Source organism: Buceros rhinoceros, unplaced genomic scaffold (assembly GCF_000710305.1).
Source record: "Buceros rhinoceros silvestris isolate BGI_N320 unplaced genomic scaffold, ASM71030v1 scaffold937, whole genome shotgun sequence".
Lineage (NCBI taxonomy): Eukaryota > Metazoa > Chordata > Aves > Bucerotiformes > Bucerotidae > Buceros > Buceros rhinoceros.
Window position 1 is genome coordinate 57,356 of NW_010421376.1, and position 13,838 is coordinate 71,193.

At 42.6% G+C, this 13,838-nt stretch overlaps 1 protein-coding gene across 1 annotated transcript in view; it reads right to left on the reverse strand.

Annotated features, from left to right (window-relative positions):
* ABCA12 (ATP-binding cassette, sub-family A (ABC1), member 12) overlaps positions 1–13,230 on the reverse strand; it is a 54,605-nt gene extending 41,375 nt beyond the window's left edge. Inside the window, exons 1-13 of the mRNA XM_010139609.1 lie at positions 12,101–13,230; positions 11,374–11,489; positions 10,490–10,596; positions 8,781–9,037; positions 8,557–8,669; positions 7,990–8,114; positions 7,018–7,191; positions 5,938–6,102; positions 4,772–4,973; positions 4,047–4,186; positions 3,383–3,502; positions 2,155–2,245; positions 631–810 (exon numbers count right to left, since the gene is read on the reverse strand). Coding sequence (XP_010137911.1) covers positions 631–810; positions 2,155–2,245; positions 3,383–3,502; positions 4,047–4,186; positions 4,772–4,973; positions 5,938–6,102; positions 7,018–7,191; positions 7,990–8,114; positions 8,557–8,669; positions 8,781–9,037; positions 10,490–10,596; positions 11,374–11,489; positions 12,101–13,230 — 2,920 coding nt within the window. The remainder of the gene's footprint in view (positions 1–630; positions 811–2,154; positions 2,246–3,382; positions 3,503–4,046; positions 4,187–4,771; positions 4,974–5,937; positions 6,103–7,017; positions 7,192–7,989; positions 8,115–8,556; positions 8,670–8,780; positions 9,038–10,489; positions 10,597–11,373; positions 11,490–12,100) is intronic.
* Positions 13,231–13,838: the final 608 nt, after the last annotated feature.

A 13,838-nucleotide genomic window follows, 5' to 3' on the forward strand; every position in this document is an offset into this window, starting at 1 on the left:
TAAGCAGCATTTCCATTATTCAAATTAACATAAATTCCTATTCTCTACCTGCCCCTGCCTCTCTCTGTGGTCTGATCTGAAGTTGCAGTCTCATTCCACAATGGTGAGAAGTGTGACTGAGAGGACTTAATATAATATTGCACTGTTTGGCTGGAACATCTGAAGAGCTTTATGACCTTCTAATAAATTGAACTGCCTGTTATTTGGACTTGATGATCTTAAAGGTCTTTTCCAACCTAAATGACTCTATGATTCTATGATATCTTTTTCGATTAAAGCCTCTTATCCTATGGGGGCCTGAAAGAAAGCAGCCATCATAAAGGTCTTCTAAGGGCAGTGAAATTTTGTTCAAACTCAGAATTAAGCAAGAAAAAACACCAGCTGAGTAAAGGCTTTCTATACAGACAGTGGAGATGTAGGAGAAGAGGGAGTATGAAAAGGAGAGTGTAAAACACTTCCCTAGGGAGTTGTCAGTGTGCAGGTCCCCCCACACTGGCTCAGAATCAATTGCTGTATGCTGGGAATGGTGACCACAACAGTTGCTGGTGGAAAGTCAAAGTTCTTATGCTGGTCACCCACCCCGTACCAGGCTAACTTTAATCTGCAAGGGGATCTGAAACTGTCACATACTTGCAAAAAGCTCGTTCTTCAGAAAGAGCTCTTTAGCCAACATTTCCATTTCCTCTAAGTTTCTGACTGCCTGAACACGATTAAAGGAGACACAGGAGGACACGTTTACTGCAAGAGTAGCTAATGTATTCAGCTGATCCACAATGTCAGCGTTGTTCTGTAATTCCAGCCGAATATCATCTGAAAAAAAAAACAACAAACAACAAACGAAACCAGTAGCATCACTAGACACTGCAAAAAATCCATCGCATCACTCTTTAAACTAACAATGACAGCAGAAAGGAAGCAAAAACCCCATCATACTAAACACTAAGCGTAAAATACATTTCTGCACTTAGCAGTGCAATGAAGACATGTTGTTGACCCAATTTTTATGTTAATCATTTGTAATATGCTTGTGAGTTTGCCTTTGGGAGGATGCCAGTAATGGGATGTGACAGCCATCCCAAATCAGAAGTTGCCACTAACCTGCTGAGGTTTTAGACTCGCACATGATGCTCGCCGTTCATTCCCCATCTTACGGTTTTTGATGTAATCAACTCATCTGTTGAGCTGCTCTGTCTCAGGGGAGAATGTGTTTTATCCAAGCACATCAAGGAAAAGTTATGTCTGTTGTGCTGATGGGTGCACTAAACCTGATAATGTGGTTTAATAAAGACACTGCTGTTTCCTGGCTGGTTTAAAAGGCAACTGCATAATGCGGTATAACTAATAACTGCTAACTAATAGGGAACAGCTGCTGCAGGCGCGATGATTTTATGGGGAGTTAAGGCAGGAGATGCTACTCATGAAATAACACAGGGGTCATGACCAACAGTGTGTTAATATCCTCTGACTGAACGGACTACAACCACTCTTGGTTTATGCTGGCGTGGCCCAGGTCTATGTTGACATGTATGGCCACTCACTGAAAAAGCAGGTAGGGACAGAAAAACCAGCTAGGAAGGGACCGTGATCACCATGCTGTGCTCTAACTGGGGATGTATCCCCACCACTGCTGTTAAGAGACGATTCCCACAGTGCACATCAGCAACTTTCACCTTGAAGGACCAGAGAATACAAAATTCCAGCAAAGCATCTCCTGTAATGATACCTCTGGCTTCACCAGTCTGGGTACCTTTATCTGATCCCTTGCTTTTCTGCTCTAGAAAACTTTTAAGTTGAACCCCGATGTGATGCAAATGAGCTCTCCACATTTCCCAGGAGAGTCCCATGTAGCTCATTTGAAGTGATAATTACGGCTAAACAGTGTCCTCCAGTGGCCACGCTCAGCTGCAGAGATTCCCACTGTACTATCCCTTCAATGCTCAGGAGGAACACGTCTTCATATGAGCCCTTTGCTTGCTAAGAGTCTTTTCTCACAGACCACAAGATTTTTTGAATCACAGCTGAAATTGCCTTGCACTAGAGCATCTGATATTGGCCAGTGAAGAGCAGTTATCAGAGGATGGCTACAGTTCGGCGATTCTGGAGCTTCCAGACCTGAAGTATGAATAGGAGGGCAGCAAATGTGGAACAACTTACCCAGTTCATTTATTTGACTCAGCAGTTCAGCTGCATCCAAATCTACCATCAACTTGATAAAAACCTGCACAAAGGGATTCTGCAGGGTGTTCTATCAAAAGCAAAAAGAAAGAGCATCAGTTTGACCAAAGCCCCTTGAGCTTATTCAGTGTAAAATACAACAGACCAGCTGCCTTCACTGAGCATTTGTACAACTCCCTCCTACTCCTTTCCTGATCTTCCATACTTCACGCACTGTATCAGGATGGGGAAATGTTAGCAATGAATATGTCCTACAGAGCCCTGTGAGCCCAAGCCAGTGTTTCTTGGAGTCAACAGGAGGTATAGAGTCTGCACTAGACTCCCACAGAAAAATCATGGCTAATCTTTCTTATTCTAAAAGTGCAGTAGATTTCACTTGGGTCTGTTTTAAGCCCTGTGAACACAGCCAGAGCAGAAATTCAGCTTGGAGACCCACAGACAGGTTTTTGTTTGGCTGAACAGTTCATTATTCCACCAAGGAGTGCAGTCAGCAGAGAATACTTCATTTCACTTTTGCATATCCCACTATGGATTTTCTCTCAGTGCCATGGAAATTACACTGAATTCCAACCACGGAAATTAAGTTCTAATGCTTTAGGGTTCCAGAGATCTCATTTTCATAGTTTTGTATGAAAAACAGACAATTTTTCCTGCCGAGAACAAGAAGCAAGAATGTGAAACATTATAGCCTACTACTTTCTGTATCCAAGCAAGGCTGGGCTCCTTAGGAGGGGAAAAAAATTTATTTACATTCACTGAGGTACAAAGACATCTTCTAGCTCTTACGTGCGTACCCAGAGCTACACGCTTATTATAGGTACTGTTTCATTTTCTGAAAAAGTCATTTCTTGCCTGGTCTTGGCTGGGTGGATCACTCCATCAAGCAGAAAGTTAATTTACATACTGAAGAGAGTTCCCTGCTCACCTGAGCCCTACAGCAGGCCTCAGCATGGACAGTGTCAGAGAGCATTTTACAAACAGATCATTTCAGAAAGATGATTTGCATGGAAAGGTGCATCATCAGGAGAATATGTGTTACAGGAAGAGGCATAGAAGCTGTGAAGTCCGGAACAAAAGCCTGAGAAGGGTATTTACCAGCTGACCCAAGATGTCCCTGAGGTCCCTAGAACCCCAGTTTATTTCAGTGAAGAAATCCACCCTCTCAATTTCCTCCTACGAGAGACATAAGGGAGGTAATATCTCATACCTTGATCATCGGAACTGTCTGGTTTAACTTAGTCAGTGAATTCATGATGACAGGAGACTTGTCCAACCACTCCTGGGACTTCAGAGCTAGATCAGCCATCTGCCTCAGGGTTGCATTAGACTATAAAAAAGCCCACAACATTACCTTACAGCTTTTAAACAATAAAACAAGCAATAAAACAGCTAAGAACAAATTCGGTTTCCTTCTTAGCACCCTATCACTGCTTCGCAAAATGTCCCTTTTCACACTGAATTTAGGTGCAAGTACTTAAAAATATGGCCTCATATCTGACATTTGGAGTATGTCTTGGGTATCAGATTTCCTTTATTGCTGGTCTGTTTGCAAACAAGTACAGGTTGTAGCATTTGTCCTGGGAGACATCTCTATTACTGGCTGAAAATATGGGGGTGAAACTTCATAAAAAGAAGGGCTTAAAAAATCATATTATAAATATTGCATCAACACCGATTTTTTGGAGGTAAGATTCATTCAAAAATAAAAGGTAACTCATATGACCAGCAATGCAACTAGGAAAAGATAATTTGATTAGTACTCCCAACAGTCAGAAAACAGACTTCTGCTTCTCAAAGAAACAAGCCTGTGCTAGATAAATTACAATCCTTTCAAATGGGCGTATCCTGACATACTGTAAACAGAGCCATACCTTTCCCATGATTGCTCGAGTTTCTGTTGTATCTGGTGTATAAAGGATCTTCCCAAGCACCATTGGTTTTAAAAAAGACCAAATTAAGGCTCCAGTTGGGGTCTTGACCAGGTCCAAGTAAAAGGATAAGCAAAATGGTGCTGCAAGGGGAGAAAGGCAAACAAATCACACAAAGCACAAATAGACCAGTAACAAGAAAGCTACCAGTGTATTTTTTCCCCATCTGCACAGTTTGTTGCTGTGTCCAGTGAATGACTCCAGGGCCCTCTTCACTTACTGATATTATGTGTCTTGACAAAAGCAATCCACCTCCAAGAGCTCCTGTTGCTGAACTCAAGACAACAAGAGCCTCATGGTTTGAGCCGAGAGTCTCTGCTTGAAGGTTAAATGGAGTTTTGTGAACTCAGGGGCTAATAGTGTCAGTACAGCCGGAAAAACTACACATCAAGGAAAAGCAGTGACCTGCCAAGCCCTAAGACCAGATCATCGACAAATAGGAAACAGCGCAGTGTTGAGCACTGCTCTGCTGCACAGACTGACTTCCTTTTAACATTTACGGAAATAAACCACAATAATTAGGACAGTGCAGATCTTCAGCTAGCGTCAATCATGAGCACTTACAGCCCTCCAGACTCACACAGGGGAACAGCTCAGCACTAGATCTCTCTGGAAACAGTAGAGTTTGGCTCTGAAACATTTTTGCCTTAAGGAAAAGCCACACTTACTGGAGTCATGAGGAATCCCATATTTCGTCATCATCTTTTGGGCATAGACATCCTCCATAGAAGAACTGTTGCTTACAGGGTCTCCGAAATCTGGAAGCAAGGACTCAAAAAACAGGGGTGTGATCTCCTGGTTGCAGAGGACTTTTGACATGGACTTAAATGCACCATGTGTTATCCTAGAGTTGTTTGCTTTAAATAACGCCTGCAGAAAAGACAAAGTGAAATGAATCCTGCATGCTAAAATCATAGCATTCTGAGAGGAAAAAGAAGTAACAGAATTAGAAGGCAAGGACTGAATATTTTTACACTGCTTTCTTATGAGAAGTTTGTCCTACAAAAAAGGGACTTTGCATGAAAATCATGCTGTTTTGGCTAACCTCTGCTATGACAGAGGTGGAAAATTCAATTCCAGATATGGGAGTTGCTCTTGTGTGTACAGGAATCACCTGTAATCTGTGCTCAAGAATCACCTATACTGAGTGCCTGGAGAGACATACAGACTCTTTACGTGCCATAATTTGTCACACAGATGGGCACATCCCATCTAGTTCACGACTGCACGTGGTTCTGCAATGTGGAGTCAAAGTGCTGACCAGAAACGATTCCTGTGATCTATGCTGTGATTGACTATGGATCAGAGAGGAACTGGATCCACCGCTGGATGAAGTTAGTGCAACCTGAAGTTACTGCAGCTGTCTGAGCAAGACTGGGTTTGTACTGAATGTTTTGGGCAGTCTTGAGGCTTTGGGTGGGATCTAACGCAGGCTCAAGCAAATGTTTGCTGTTGACTTAGGTAATTTTGGACAGCCTTTAGTGGGTAGTTCTCCAGTTGTTTTCACAAGCTGATCCCTTCCAGTGTTTTATTGGAAGTCTACCCTCCTTCAAGACAGTTGTTTATCCCCTGCATTTTTGTTTCTAGTGTCCCTCCCACAGCACATGTTCCTAGCATGTCCCCTGTCATGAGCACATGATGGTTCCACTGCTCCAAATCGAAGCTCTCCCAGGAAGGCAACGTGTAAATATTATATTCTTCTTAGAACACCGCTGCTTTAAAAGAGAATCAGTAATCTACGATTTAATGCACCTTCGGCTTCTAGGGTAAGAAATTCCTGTGGGAACTGCTCCAGTGGTGTTTGGCCTCCAAAGCACATGCAGACTACACATACCTTAGTCAGAGGTGCATTTCTAGACTGCCGGAGCTTTTTCACTGAATGAATAGCTTGTAGCAATGGATCAACGCCAGATTCAACCTGGTGTCTGAAATATTTGATTTTTGTCAGAAGGCCTAACATCTTATCCATGGGTTTCTGAAGTTCCTTAGGGAAGAACATCTACAAGAGGCAGGAAGGAAATCAATTATGATGAGCAGGAATCTGTGCCCACATATGTGTACACACCCATATTGTGTTAATTCCAAGACAAAGACTGGGATTTTCAAAACTGGAGGCTTAGGGAGCGGGCGTCCCATGGGAACTGAAAGGGATTTGTGCTCCTAAATCCCCAAGCTCTGTTGCAACCACTCACCCGAGTATTACACACGCTGAACAGTGTATTTCCAAACACCTAGAGTTGGGAAATGTCTATCAGCTAGTGGCTGGGATAAAATCTGAGTCTCTAAGAAGTAGCATTTCACAAAACACAGACATCAAACACTGCAGGAGGCTTCTGACCTGAGCCAAATTCATTGGCATTCTCATTTAATAACCCTTTTTTCTTCAGGATCCCTTCTGTAGTGTTTTAAAATATGTATTTGACACATACTTCTCCATAAATGGGATTTTAACATCCTGTTTATATAGCTGCTCGTGCAGGATATTTGAATCATTTAATAACTTGGCAGTGCCAACTAGATTGGGAAAAAACATTTTACAGGACTTTTTCCAGGGCTTCCCTTTTCAAGGAATAAAAAAAAATTAGCCCAGTGCCTTGTTTTTGGGAAGCCCGAACTGAGCTGGGAATGTTCAAGAGGCTGTGACAGCATATAAACGATACTAGCAGATGGGGAGGCATTTAGAGTAGGTCCAGTGCCTTTAAATGAGGTTTGCTGGTTTACACCAGCTGGGATCCTCATTTATATCCACACTGTCACAGCATGGATAGCGAGTAAAAATTACTGCATGAGCGAAGCCTGATCTTTGGCTTGTGTAAATCAGCATAGCTTCTGGCCTCTTCAGTGATATTTTATGACCTTTCAACCACTATGTGCAGCAAAGGCTATAGAAACACTCTACAAATCCAGCACTAACCTTGTATAAGAAATTGTAAATGTCTAAGTGTCGTAACAGAGTGACCCCCAGGATGTACGTCTCACGAGTCCTCTCTGAAGGAGAGAGATTGCAGAATTCTTCTGCTATTCTTTGCAACTGTAGGTCAGCAGGACGGATGCTACAAGACTCCAGCTGAAGGATCTGAGAAATGAGCTGTGTTTTCAGAAAGGAAGAAAAAGATTTGTTAGGGGGAAGACTGCTCACCCCAGTATGCATGGATTAATCCTGCCTTGCTGTTGTTCTTTCCACAGAGTCGTATTTCAACCCTAAGAACCAGAAAATGCCTACCCATTACTCCTGCTCCAAGGGACAAATCCTAAGGATTGTTTTTTACTGCCCAGCTTACACAGTAGTAAAAGCTTTTGTGGCTTCCATTTCCCAGTGACTTATGCACATGAAGTCCAGGAAACAGCGTGCTGTTTGGGGCTCAGTCCAGACAAGATGGTTGGGAAGGGGAAAAGCATCTGGAGCTCTGCTTGCACAGAAGGCTGAGGAAGTCAAGCTTATCTCTCATTATGGGAGGCTACTTTTGGACTCCAAGTGCTCTCACAAATTGTGGTTAGAAGTGTGCTTTTCCATCTGGGCTGCAGCAACACCTCAGCACTGAGGACCCACCCAGTCTTCAATTTGGCTGTTGCAGTGAACTGTGCCCTGGCTATGGATATGAGCGATCGCTTGCCAGGTAGTGCATGGCCGCGTACCAGCTACTGGTGACAGCCAAGGAGACCATATGGCTCTTGGTCTCCAATGGCTGAACTTCCGTCAGTGACTGCTCTTACTGCATATCCAATGGCTATTTTGATCCACAACACGTGATGCTGTCTATCCTTGTGGGACCAGCTACTTCCCGTGCAGTGATCTGCTTAGCTGCATTCACTAATAAATGCTGGTTTAAATGGTCTGAGAGGTAGAAAGCAACAAGATCTCCCACCAGGATGCCAGCAAACTTACCTGACTGCTGTTTTCTGGCAGAGGTGCTTCCAGAAGAGCATCAATACTGGCTGTGGATATTCCTGTGGTGTTTTTGAGATCCTCCTTGAGCTGGTCCACATTTTTAAACACATCTCTTAACATTTCTGTAAAGAACAATCAAAGAAAAATCGATGTAACGGCTTTCTCCAGACATACAGCAATCTCAAGCACACAGAGAGGACTTCAAATGAAGTGTGGAAGTGTGGTACATCACTGCTGATAAGAAGAAAAAAACTTGCAAAGTACAGTCATATTTCCTAGGTTTAACAGTCCTATTCGTGGGCTGAAGTTGACAGGTCCAGTGATAGCAAAAGTTGCTCAAAGACTTGGGATGTTCAGTACATAGGACTATTTGTCTGTGCAGAGAACAAAGGCTGGTCTAGATAGGGCTCTAGAATTACCCTAGATAAAGGATCTCAAGGACATGGGACATTGTGTATGGTTATTTTATTAATATCACTTCTTTCTGGCAGCTAAGCAAGTCTTGGGATTTTCAGAAGGGAGTGTGATGTTTACCAACACTGTAAAATAAGTAGAGAAAACTACCTTGCTTGCTAGAGTCTGTTAAATTCTCAGTGATGTTCAACACAGAATTCAAAGATGACATATACTGAGAAATCTCTTGAAAGAAAGCAATTCCTGGTACATTTTCTTGAAACCTAAATTGAAAAAAACAAAACCACCAACAAAATTAGGAATATGAAAAGAAGGCAAGAAGCTATTTCATCATTAGAATATTAGAGCAGTCTAACTCAGAGGGACAGCCTCACCACTTCATCTGCATCTGGACGTTTGTGGCATTCCCAATCAGTATATTTTGAAGCTCTTGGGAGATTCTTCTGCGATTCAGCACATTGGTCACCACTTGATTGCTCAGTTCAATAGCGCGGAGGAGCTGCTCATGAGGTGATTGACTTTGTTCACACAGTTCTCCCAAGCTAACATTAGGGAGACGGCAAATAACCTGTATTGACTTAAAGCTCTCACAATCACAAAGAAGTGTTGTCAGATCCTGGAGGCGAGAGATCTTCGAAGGAAATTTTGGACAGGAAGACAAATGCACAAACACCAGTTAGATGACAGAATTATGAAAGGCAAGTTTTAAAGATTCTAGCTGTCCCTTTCCATTTTTCTTTAGGATTAAAACATTGATACATGTTTTTAGTCCACTTCATAACAATCATTCGTACGTGAGTTTGTGGCAGACCTGGCTACACAACATTGCAGAGGATCCAATAAACCTTGCAAGCCTTAACACATCATTTCCCCTGCTCCACACACATACACAGCAATACTCCATTTGGACTTACCTCTTGGCCAATTAATCTTTTGAGAGACCAAATAAATCTACCTTGTGCAACAGGTTTAGCCTTTCAGATACCACCAGGTCATCTCTACTACAGCATATGAAACAAAGTTGGCTACAAGTAAGGATTTCTGCATCTGTCAACCTGTGTGAAATTATAGTCCTTTGCCCACACTGCTATTATGGGCTTCCCTCTTGCCTGACATCATTATTTACATTATCAGCGTCTTATGGCAAGAACAGTTTTCTGGTTTGTGCCTATAAGTACTTGTCACACTGAGCCTCATCATATTATTGTTAGAGATACATTAAACAGCAACAGCATTGCATACTGTTATCTTTTTTTAAAAGACTGTTTAGTTCTCTCTCTCATATACAGAGAAGTAGCATGAAGTGCATGCTGTCAGTGCGGTCACGTATGTGTGGTGTAAGAAGCGTTTTATCCAAATGAGGCTTTGCCAATCCAGAGGTGGTGAGGGAAATCCATGAATCAGTATTGCTTAGGTGCTTAATCTCAGACACCATTATGGTGCTGTGAGACATCTAGGGCTAAGGGAGCATGTGGGGACTTGGACTCCAGCCACACTGGTGTTGGTATGGCTTCTTAGGCAGAATGGTGAGTAAGTTAATCGTGGCTATAACTGCCAGTTGGGTGTGCACAATTCCACTGATTTTCAGCAGGGTGGAGGTATCAAACTGTTATTTGTGCTTTCAAAAACTCCTCCCTGTATACTTCTCAAATGAAGCTGAGGCATCCCAGAAGGATCACAGCTCTGCAAGGTGCTTTCCAAAGTCTCAATGTATGAACTTTAAAGCTACTCGTGAGTTGATTTATTAGGAATACGCTGCCACTGGCAACCTATGCAGTGCTCATCCTTTTGGGATGGCTGGTGGAAAACAGACTCCATTCTATCAAACAGACTGGGAGGTCAGGAGCACCTCTACCTTCTCAGAAAAATGGGTGTACATGGGATAGGGACTCCTGTAAGAGCAACTTCCTCAGCCCAGTTTAATGGTGACAGGCAGCAGGCAGAAAACAGAGTTTCAGTCCTAGTTTTTATCAGCCGTTCTTTTAAGAAACTTCTTTCCCATACTCTGTTTTTCAAAACCTCTATTGCACATTCATGTATCACTGCGGGATGTCCTTCAAGTTAGCATTTTAAGCAGACTCACTTTTAGCTTCAGGAGCTCTGGAATGGATGAATGCTTCTCAGAGGTATTAGTCTGCATAAAAGAGTTCTTTTTCAGATGAGTTTGCTTCAAAGGCAGTGTGATGTTTTCTGTGCAAGGAAGAAAACAAAAGTTACTCGAGACAAAAATGCCAGATTTGCAGAAACTTTGCAGATGAGAATATCAGCACTTTTATCCTGAGGCCTACTGAGCATTGCCATTTCTCACCGAATTCCCGTGACTCAGAACCTCTGAAATCAGAGACCAAGACCTAGGTTGTAATCTGGCTTATAATGGATGCAGTCTGAGTAGGTACTCGGGCCCTAAAGAAATCCAGCCCAGACTGGTAACAGGACTTCTGACAGTGCCCTTCAGAGCACACACGGTATCTCTATTCTGTGAGCAGATAAACCTCTCACGTTTTACAATAAGCTCACATGATGAATATCTATGTGAAATACCATGTTAACTCTCAAAAATAACTGCTGTCATCTTACGGGTACATTAAGGTGTGAAGGGAATATAGGTTTCTATTTGTAGGATTTCTTTATTGGAGTTGTCAGCCACCTGTCATCAAATAGCGCTGTGAAGGGAATACAGGTTTCTATTTGTAAGATTTCTTTACTGGAGTTGTCAGCCACCTGTCATCAAATAGCGAAGGGTAGATGTGCCTTTTGGATAGAGTTGGATAGAAAACTTATATCTGCAATGTGACATAACTCAAACAAAAAGGGAGTCTGTCCTCCCAGCTCACGCAGCTCCAGTTAATTGCCAGCAGATAAAACCATGTAGCACCATTCCGTCCCATCATTAGACAAAACACTTTGAGAAGACAGGCACAATACATCCCAGCTGAGGCCCCACAACATTAATGAAATCATGATTACCTGTCAATTCACTGTCTTCAACTTCAGTGGCATTTATTAAACACATCAGGTAAGGGTTATAGCTGTTATTCACTGTCACCTGTAAGATGGTGCTTTCAAATTCTAAAACCAGAAATCTGAAAAATAAGATTGGATTTTAAATCAGCTTCTCTTTTAGAAACCAGGTATATTAGTGAGCAACCTGTCAGCTGTGTAGATGTTGTTTCTTGGCAGTGGAAATAAGAAATCCAGATGAAGCCATGTGTCTCCTATAACATCTCCTAAGAGGGTAGCCTCCCAATTTTATCTCATCAATTCTTTTTGCTGTTATTTCCCAAAGCTGTCATTCGCTCTCAACCCATATGTATAAGAAAACACACTTGAAATGTTCACAGTGGATGCAAGATATAGGTGAAGAGGCATGCCTAGGGGAGACTGAGAATCAAAAAGAAGGGGGTTCTGAAGAGTTTACCACTGGTGGAAAGTTCCTACAGGATCCTGCTTCTACCCTGAACTGAATCATGCCAACACAGAACATATCTGAAAATCTCACTTTTAGCTGTACATTCAGTACAAGGAGAAATTTCCTCTTCTTCAACTTAGGCCACATAAGACCTAGTGTCCTGAATTATGGTGATTTCAGGCTTTCATTGCTCCACTGGAAGAAAATAACGTACTTCACATGCTGGTATGAGAATGGTGGTCACTACCCCTAAAAGCAAATACAATACCCAAAAAGCAAACTCACTGTGTGATCAAACTGGCCGGTGACAGAGTTTGGTCACTCTGAGTCCAAGGTAGGGTCCTGTTGTACAGGGTTTCTGCCATGACAATGAAGTGATGAGTGACAATATCCATCAAACTATCAAAATTAGTTTTGTTGGAGAGAAAGGATGAGCTGGAAGTTATATTGAATTCATTTAGCAGATCAGAGAAGTTCAGCCTCTTAAGAATATAGTGACTGGCTTTTATGATTTCCAGAGCTGACACATCATTGGAAGAGTTGTTTGCCACTGATTCCAACATCTTTGCAAAGGCAGCCGCTTCAGTTAGATTCATTTTGGTGTTTAGGAAACTGTCACTGATATCCCAGACGCTTGAGTAATAACTCCTTTTGGTGAGGTTGAAGGCACCTTGGAGACTCTGCAGCAGATCGTTAACATGGAGATCATCCTGTGCCACACTGAAGAGTGTGGATAGGTTATGCCAGCCTGCTGAGCTACCAGAGAAATTTAGGGAGTTCAGCTCTGCTTCATTCAGCATGAAAGGAACAAGCACGTTCAGAAGCTCAGACAACAGCACATCACCCACATCTTGGACTGCGGCTGGGCAGGAGGCACCACTCTGCAGCAGCCCCTCCGTGACAGCAGTCAGAACTCTCACCTTCTCCTCTACCCAGGAGTTTTCCAGCTCAGAGACAAGGTTTAGTTTGGAGAGGAAACTCACAGAAAACTGCAGAGACTGAATGATGCATGACAGCTGCTTGGAGAAGCGTTCACTGCTGTTCTTGTAGACAGCAGCAAACTCTGGAGACAGTTTCAGGTTTGTTATGGCAAGCTGCAATGTTTTTGTAAAGGTGTCATTGCTCATTGTTCCACCCTCCGTGCCTGTGGAATTGAAGAGGGTCTTGCAGGGGCTCCCTGCTAAGGACTCGCTTAGAGTGCCATTTTCAAACAGCATCTCAAGAGTTATGTGGAGCACATCCCAAGCAGAGCAGTTCTGGGGGGCCCCATAAGCACTGCCACTGTTCTCAAGGAAAGGACTCAAGGCTAAATGCAACAACTCCCAAATTTTTGCCTCTAGAGAAGTACCGTGCTCTAAGGAAGACTCACTGAACTCCTGCAGTAGCAGATGTGAGAAATGATAGACAATGTCCATTTTTCCTTCAAACGTTTTGTTCAAATTGGTGTCATGAAGGACTTTCATTCCTGCCACTGGAAGCTTCAGTAGCACTTATATAATGAAGGGTTTTCATTCCTGTCCTCAGAAGTTCAGACAAGCTCTCAAAGGTTTTATTGTCAAAATTAAAGAAAAGATCTATAGATTTTAATTTACTGACATTGTAATTCAGCTGTAAGTCTTTTAATATGGACAAGGTCTTTTGTATGGCTTGAATGACTAGAGAGATATTGACTACTTCAGAGTTTTCCCCAAACTCTTTAAACACAGCTGTTACAAATTCTGACAGTTGATCCAATTGTTCACTGAAGACAGTATCCGAATTACTATCCAGCTTTTGCAAATGGCTGGTTAAGACCTCTAAAACCTGCCCATAGGCTATGGTGCCTGTGTCATTCCACTTCATTGACCTCAGTTCTTCCCCAATGCGCCAAAAGGCATTCAGCTCATCCCACCAGGCTTCACCCATGGAGCTCTCTGCTTCCCGCATCAGTTCAAACACAGGCATCAGTAGGTACTGATAACCTATGTTGGTGTCCGTCATTATAAAGAACATCTTCTGGAGAGCCAGGAGCTGATCCAGAAAG